The 8,626-nt window shown below is 37.7% G+C and overlaps 1 protein-coding gene across 1 annotated transcript; it reads right to left on the reverse strand.

Moving 5' to 3' along the window:
• Positions 1 to 5,321: 5,321 nt before the first annotated feature.
• Positions 5,322 to 6,694, reverse strand: LOC113314431 (probable glucan endo-1,3-beta-glucosidase BG4). Its single transcript, XM_026563223.1, has 2 exons — positions 6,544 to 6,694; positions 5,322 to 6,441 (listed from the first exon to the last, which is right to left on the reverse strand). The coding sequence occupies exons 1-2, from the start codon at positions 6,611 to 6,613 to the stop codon at positions 5,498 to 5,500; spliced, it is 1,014 nt and encodes a 337-aa protein (XP_026419008.1). The 5' UTR covers positions 6,614 to 6,694; the 3' UTR covers positions 5,322 to 5,497.
• Positions 6,695 to 8,626: the final 1,932 nt, after the last annotated feature.

The raw sequence follows: 8,626 nt of genomic DNA on the forward strand, positions 1-8,626 counted from the left end.
ATTGGAAATATATTCCCCTCCTTGATCAGCACGAAAAACTTTGATCACTTTACCAAACTGAGTTTTTATCATGGTTGAGAAATCAACATATAACTTAAGAAAATCTGCTCTAGAGCTGAATAGATATACCCATGTATAACGCGAATAATCATCAATAAAACTGACATAATACAAAGCACCTCCCTTTGACATAATTGGAGATTTACCCCAGACATCAGAATGTATAAGAGCAAAAGGTTCAGTTGAGACAGAAGTGCTAAGATTAAAAGAAAGAGCTGGTTGTTTTGCCAGTTTACAAGAGATGCAATTTGGTTCTTTATCTAACCGAGTATCTCCTAGTAAACCCTTATTGATCATATATGAAAGACGAGAAAAGGAAGCATGACCTAACCTAGAATGCCAAGACATGAAGGGAGATATTGACACAGGTGCAGTGGGAGTAGCAGCTACGACATGACTTTTAGATTCCGCTGAGAGAGCAAGAGATTGAAGGAGATACAACCGACCAACTCTACGGCCTATCCCAACTAGCTTCCCGGTTTTGAGATCCTGTATAGCGCACCCAAAAGGAAAACAATATGTTTTATAACCTTGATCACACAGTTGACCAACTGAAATAAGATTCATTGTAATATTTGGAACAAGAAGCACATCTGTTACATAGAAGTTATTTGAATAGTTGACCAAGCTTATATGACTTGCAGTTACTGTTGATCCATCAGCAGTATGAATCTTAGGGGTTATGACAGGATGAAGACTTTCAAAAAACTTTTGATTAAAAGTCATATGGTTTGATGCTCCTGGGTCGAGAAATCATTCTGTTGAATAAATACCTGAGGAGATAGAGAAGGCAGATGCAGATGTAGGGTTGTTACCAATTGAGAGTGCTTGTTTAATCATCTCTTGAATATCAGCAAGGTTTGGTGCCGAACCACCACCAGGCACAACGAATGCAGATGAGGTTGTCGATGTTGCATATGGATATGTTGCAGATGAAACTGAAGCTGCCGTAAATCTGGTAGGTGTATTGAATTTGTTTCCTCCGTTAGCATTGATCCTTCTCATGTTTCTTGAGGTTGGTGAGGTACATAATCTAGATGAGTGACCAAATTCCTTACAATACCCACACTGTGTTGTGGGTGTGTTAGGTATTGTGGCAGCAGGTGATGTATTGGCCGATGGGAGATTGCAGTTCCTTGCCAAGTGTCCAAAGGTATTGCAGTTATGACACTGTACTTGAGACATATCACGTTGCACTTGAGCATTTGAGTTTCTTGGAAAATTGTTAGGGATGGATCGTGAGGGCACAGCAAATACTCCTGATATCTCCAGTGTGATTCTTTTCCTTGTTTCTTCTGTAATAAGTTCAGACAAAGCAACTTCCACCGTGGGAAGAGGTGAACGATGAAGGACTGATGCCCTAACAGACTCATACTCATCACGCAAAGCCATTAGAAACTGAACTAAACGTGTTTCCTCTCTATACTTCTGCCAAAATTCCAAATCTACGGTCCATATTGGTTCCATGAGTGCTAATCGATTCCAGATTAAAGACATCTCAGAATGAAAAACAGAATTAGACTGATCATGCGATTGTTTCATAGATCTAATATCTTGTTCGAGTTTATACCTCTGAGCAAAGTTGATTTGGGTGTACCTTTTCGAAAGAAAATCCCATGCATCTTTGGCTACCTCAAAACTTGTGAGTTGCATGCTTATGGAAGGAATGACTGTGTTTCCAATCCAAGTGAGAATCCTGTGATTGTTAATCTCCCATTCTTCTTTTGGATCCTTTTTCTGTGTTTCATTTTCTTTCCCTTTTTCAAAAGAACTTCTTGTCGTAGGTTTCTTTTCGATACCATCGACATACTTCCACATACTCTTTCCTTTAAGAAAACTCCTCATGAGGAATGACCAGTGATTGTAATTGGTTCCATCAAAACGGACAGTGATAGGTTGAGAATCTTCTCTTGAAACGATTACTATGTTTTCTCTGGGTTTTATTTTCTCTGGATTGTATTGCAGCGGAAACTGGTTCTCAGATATTTCCTAGCTCTGATGCCATGATGAACATGAGCATAGAGATTCTAATGTAGTTGTGAGAATAATTCTTTGTATCTTCATTGATAGGCAAAAGCCTGATTTATACATGTTTACACAACTAGATAAGGAAAATAAAAGATACACCTAACAACTAGATAAGGAAAATAAAAGATACACCTGACAATATCTAGGATATATACAGAAAGAATATATATGCAGTTACAACCAAATAACAAACACAATAATGTCAAGATATATCATATCTTGACCATATCTTAACAGTATATACGCTTGGGAGTGGCATCGGGTGGAGAAGTGCAGGAGAAACCAACTATTACTTATGGCCGAGGCTTACATACATGGGAGATTCAGCAGGTGTTTGTGTCAGTGGGGCACTTCATTGGCCTTGTGTTGGATCCGCAGATACTGTGGCCTTTGATCTGGCAGATGAGGAATTTCACTTGCTTCATAGTCCAAGTACACAGATTTATCAGAATATTTTTCATGAAACGGCGTTTTTGTATTGAATACTATCGTCACACTCACTCCCTGGAATTGTGGTGTTTAAAGAAGGATGATAGTAGTAGTAGTAACCATATGAATGAGAAGTATTACAAGTCCTGGAGTTGGAATAGAGAGCTCGGAGTATAGGATTTCCAGGGGCACACTCTATAACTTTCCATTACAAAGAGGGGTAATATTTTATTCACAGATGGTCGAGAAATCATTCGTTGTACCTCTAAGCAACTAACAAAAACATCAGAAAAGATTAGGGAGTTAAATGACAGCTTCACTGATTACAATCGATTATCATCACACATCAAAAACTTTGTTTCTTTAGAAGCATTAGGAGAAAGAAATGTAAAGAAATTTGTTGCAGAAAGGAGCGCAAAGACAGTTCAAGAATCTTTAGACGTCGTTGATAGACCAGTATTGTAGATATCCGAAAAAAATACTAAGGGATGACTACAACATGAGCGCTATACAAAGAGGTGGATATATATAGGGAGCACCGGTAGTTGGTGGAGTAATCCTCCCAAGGAGAATAGGAAAAGGAGTAGTTAGAGGAGTCCTCCCTTAGGAGGATGAGGGAGAACTCCCCTTAACCTTGAAAGAAGTGGAAATAGTAAGGCGCTTTTAGTGGAATACACGTGCATGCATTAAAGAAGAAAGAAGTATCTAGAAGAAGAAGGGAAGGACACATATACGGTTACCGAGAAATGGGGTTACCCAAAAAAGATAGGAAAGGACACACAGTTAATATCCCAGTTTTAAGAAATGTCTATAAAAGGGGGTTTCCTCTCCACAAGAATCCTCAGTGTGTATCATTGTGGGAATCTGTGTATTACTTTCTGGACTAGTTTCTCTCTCATCTTACTCTATCTGTACCTTGTACTTTTAGTATTGTGTACATTTTTGGCGACCATAGTGGGAGACTAGGTCACACAATTAGCGCACAGTTCACCACATGGACGCTGAAGTATTTGGACGCGTCGACCAACCACGCGTCTACGGACCCCTAACTGAGGTTTAACATATGGTCTTCGACATCGAGGAGAACGATCGTCAGCGCCAGACACTCCTAGCGAGGTTAGCCGCTATCGATCCACCTCAAGTAGAGAACCGCGTTGAAGGTTCAAACTCCCCTCCGCGGAACCAGAGGAGCGGCTTCAACCCAGCGCATTTCTTATGAAAGCCACAAGGAGGAACTCGAGCTAACCATTCGGCGGGTCACCAACCGATGACAGAAGAGCAAGCGCGGATGGCTCTAAACGATGGGAAATTCACCAAGCTACTTGAAGAGAAGTATGGACTGGAGACCCAAGCCAGCGCCTACTCAATCGCGTCACCCATTTCGTCGGAAATCCTGGCTAAACCTATGCCTACAAAGTACAAAACGCCGAAGTTCAAGTTATTTGAGGGAAGTGGGAACGCGACTGAACAAATGCATCGCTTCACTATGGCTCTGAATGAGTATGCCCAAGACGAAAATATATGCATGAGGGAGTTTGGGAAGATTCCGACAGGAGATGCTTTCACTTGTTATATATCTCTAAATCCAAACAGCATACGCTCATGGGATGAGATGCGCCAGGCATTCATGCAAAAGTTCTATTCTAAATTGAGCCTGCTTCATATACAACTTGCTTTGGTTTAATGTTTTGAGTGTTATAAATACCCTCCATTTTTTTCGACCTTGCACAATTATCGTAAAAGATAATTTTTTTGGAGTCAATTTGAGAAACTTGCTTCCACTTTTTGGAAGTATCCACTTTTAGAAGCAACCTGTGCTGGTTGCGTCCACTTCTAAGAGCAATTTGTGCTAATTGCTTCCACTTTTCAGAAAATAAGAATATTTTAAAAATTAAATAAGGATATATTTTAAGAAGGTATTTGAATAATGTTCCCTTTGTCTTAGTTTCTACTCGTTTCCGATGGTATATGTCATAAATAAAGTGGCACGAACGGAGCTAGAAACTTTTTATACGGGAGGCTAATCTAAGAAAAATAATTTAGGGGGTTAACTTTACAAAGAACATTAAACCCAGAATTGGTTTAGGGGGGCTAAATACTTAGACTTTTAATGGGTGTTTTATTAAATTGTCAGAAAACAGGGTGTTCTATTAAATACTTAGGCTAATCTCTTTCAAACCCCTTAATCTTTGGATATGCAAGCATTTTTGACATAAGTAGAGATTGAGTTTTCTTGCAGTTGATAAACAAAAGAAGTTAATTTGGATGGCTCATTTAAGAAAGGGTGACACAGGGTACGGACCTCATCACAATTTTTTTTATCGAGTTCATGCAGTAGTTATGCCACTACACTCAGAGCACAAAGCCACAAACTGTTGAATCTAGGCCTGAGCAGCGAATGAAATTCAATGAATTTCGTTTAATCTGCCACCCAATGTGTTTACACCCAATGAATGAGCGGCTTGAATGCGATGGATCCAAATGTGCATTGCTATTGATGGAGTTATATGTTCTAATTAGCAAGGATCCATTATGTTTCGGAATCGTATTTGTATCCAACTTGACAGAAATGAAAATCAACCATGTCCTTAAAAAATAGATTTGGTGCAACTGTCCTTCAGAATTGCATTTACTTTTTGTTTTTGATCCCTGTTTAAATGGACTGCCTAATGTTTAGGCAATTTGATTAAACCATCTTGTCTACCATCCAGATTCAAAGATGAGCAACTTCATATCTTCATGTTCCTCCAACTAAAATAAATTTTCTAACAATACCAAAATAACACAACTGATCATACCAAAAATGAATCGATGACCACAACGAGCATGGATTACCCGACAAATGAACAAGCACAATAGCACGAGTACAGGCCCTAGTTATTATCACAAAACTAAGTAAACGAGTAGAAAAGCTAATTAAATACTGTTAAGCATATCCTAGATCACGAGTCATGACCTTGGAACCAAACAGTACTGAACATCAGAATAAGGGATAAACAGGCTCCATATTAGGATAAAATAAACCAAAATTCTGCTCAACACCAGCAGGCTGCTTCAAGTCCTCGTTAAACATCGCAAACAGAAATACATCGTATTCCTGATTGGGTCTTCTTGGGGTTCCCTCACTCAAAACATGACTCATAAGGTTCGTATTGTAAGCCTTCGCATTTTCTATACTTGAATAAGGTTCATTTCCTGCGCTTGGCCAACCACTTTCGGATACAGCAACGACAACATCGGGCGTACCTATTTTCTCTAAAGCTGCATTAAAACTGTCTACCATCGCAGCATAGAGACTGTAATAATTCAAGTTTCCATCTACAATAGGTGTATCAGCGGCAAATTGTGCATAAGGCAGAGAAATATCTGCTGAATTTTCGGCATAAGCAAAGTACGGGTATACATTGACCATTAATTGTGCACCATGACTTTGTAAAAACTTGGATATTTGAGTCATCACATCGACAACTTCATCCTTAAAAGCACCTGCTGAAGGAGGGTAAGTAGCGCCAAGAGCAGAAGCTGGAACAACTGTAGTAACCTTAATCTGATCTAAGCTGACATTCACCAGAGCGTTGTAAATGTTGGTCATGGCTCCAGGGACATACTGAGCCAGCGTTCCAGGGATAACTTCGTTTCCAGCTGTGATCCAACCAAACGTAACGTTATCTTTGTACGGGACAATATTTGTTGCCACCCACGAATTAGCAGACTCTTGGCTCGATGAAAGAGCCTTTAAATCGTCATTCACGATACCAACTGAGAGTAAAATCCCAGTTCCTCTTAATGCTTCTAGTATTTCAGGTGTTGGTGAGAATATTCTCATCATCTGGATTCCATATTTTTTGTAGAGATTAATTACTTCTTGTGGTGAAGGTAGATTGTCTGCAACTGTTCCATAGCAAACCCCAATTCGACCAGCACCTGCCATTAAATTTATTTTAAGTTAATTATATATCAATGAAAATAATATTATGTATAGGAAAAAGGAGGGCCGGATTTTTATTTAAAGAAACATAATCTTACTAGTGAGAGACAATTGGTGAGCAACGAACACTGCTAGTACTAGCATAGTGATGATCCCTTTTGCTTCCATCTTTCTACTATGCTATTGCAAACTTGCCGAGTACTTGAATAATAATAACCTTGTCAGAAATGAAATACTGTAGAAAGTAAAGATGCTTGATAATCCAACAAAAACAAATCTACAAATTTATATATACGGGAATTAGAGAAAAAAAATAAATGCAGTAATTAAGGTTTAGGAAATCGGATCTTTATCCCTATTGATTTTAAATATACGGAGTAATTAACATGTCGGAAAAAGGGTTTTATACATGTATACTGTGATTTCCAAAATATATGGAGTAATTGAGATTTAATTAGGAAACCAGATGTATATACATGTATGTGACTTTAATGCAAGAGGGATTTGTTGATATGGTTATTCTCATACCTAAATAACGATGCATTTGAAGATAATATATTTATAATGTCCCCCGTACAAAGCAGTATATTCATACGGAAAACGTATAATTTGAAACCTATAACAATGTCACCTGCAACCTCAAAAAATTAGTCTTTCAAAGTCAAATTCCAATATTTCAATATCTAATAATCAACCGTTACGGTCACTTACAATTTTAAAAGTTATGGTCGAGGCTAAAATCAGTAGATAATGATGACAGGTTTAGTATCCCAAAATGTCTAACTTTTATTAGGAATGTATGGCTTCTAAGAGAAACATGTCATGTTCATAAAATGTTGTGAATCTGAAATCCTTCTATTTAAACTTTCAAGTCATCGTATATGGAGAAATATCTGATTTCTAAATTGTTAACTACTCTATATGCTTAAAGTCGCATATACGATAAACAATCAAATTTTATCCATAATGGACACTCACACTGTAGAGTAATTAAGAGCTAGGAAGTCTGATGTTTATCCATATATGTGACTTTAATTATATGGAGTAACTACGATTTAGAAAATTTGGTGCCTAATTATATGGAATAATTATAAAAAGGAGGAATGGATCACTTTGTCATGTTTTTTCATTATTTTGTGGTGAATTGAATCTGGGATTCTAGATTCTGTAAATGAGTTGGCTGAGTATTTTTTATTCCCTTTAAATATTCAGATTTTTCCTACTTTCCGAAGACAAATGTTATCCCATACGAGTTTGTGGGATGGCTTCCCGCAAAAGCGGTTTCTAAGACGTTGGATGGGAAAATAAACGCTTAGATTTGCATTCAGTTTAGGACCCACCACTTTCAATTCGGGACCCACCATTTTTCCTAAAGGGTTCAAGGTGTCTAGATTTGGATTTTAGTTGTGGGACATAGTGATCCAACGGCTTGGAAGCCGCTTTTGCGCGAAGGGATCCTGCAAAGTCGTGCAAGATAGCACTGCTCCTTTGCGAATCTTTTCCATATGAAACTGTGTCTAAATTCAAATTTATCTGGTAGCAATAAATGGACTTCCGTTTGAGAATCCAATCCAGGCACAGACCCAAAAATTTTCCTGGAAAAGGACTAGAATGTCACTGGTTGTCACTGCGGCCGAAACACACGGCAAATTTATTGGAACGGCTTACATAATAAGTGGTTATCTAAATGTTTTTATAATAAACTGGATAAATAGTCAAGCGTAAGTATAAAATCCGTAAATTTCATTTGCAATAGTGATGGAAGGAAGGAATTTGTGGTTTATAAAAGAACAATGGGAAAGTAAATAGATATAACAAAGGAAGTTCTATATTTTAAATAAGATTTTGGGCTAAAAATTATTTATAGTACAACCACGAGGATTAATCATAAATAGAAGTGGGTTAATAAGTAAGTTTGGAAAACTTTTATCCAAATTTTTGATTAAGCTATAAATATTGACGGGCTATAGCCCGATTTAAACCTTTGTTAGGCCATGTCCTTGATCCAATCAGCCATAAGCCAAACAAGATAACACCTTTTTTTACTTTTATACTAAATAAAAGTCGGTATTTACTTTAAGCTAAGTCATATGGTCATGTAATCTAGCATCTATATTGGAAGCTAGAATAACCTCTTAAGTCTTATGACAGTTATAATCTAGCATCTAGATGCGTGAACGG

Source organism: Papaver somniferum, chromosome 9 (genome assembly GCF_003573695.1).
Source record: "Papaver somniferum cultivar HN1 chromosome 9, ASM357369v1, whole genome shotgun sequence".
NCBI classification, from domain to species: domain Eukaryota; kingdom Viridiplantae; phylum Streptophyta; class Magnoliopsida; order Ranunculales; family Papaveraceae; genus Papaver; species Papaver somniferum.

What these genes read in the sequence shown, in the direction of transcription:
- LOC113314431 (XM_026563223.1), bottom strand. Translation starts at nt 6,613, where the DNA reads ATGGAAGCAAAAGGGATCATCACTATGCTAGTACTAGCAGTGTTCGTT. An exon ending in TCACCAATTGTCTCTCACTA is followed by an intron (nt 6,442 to 6,543) that starts GTAAGATTATGT and finishes ATTTAATGGCAG; the next exon opens with GTGCTGGTCGAATTGGGGTT.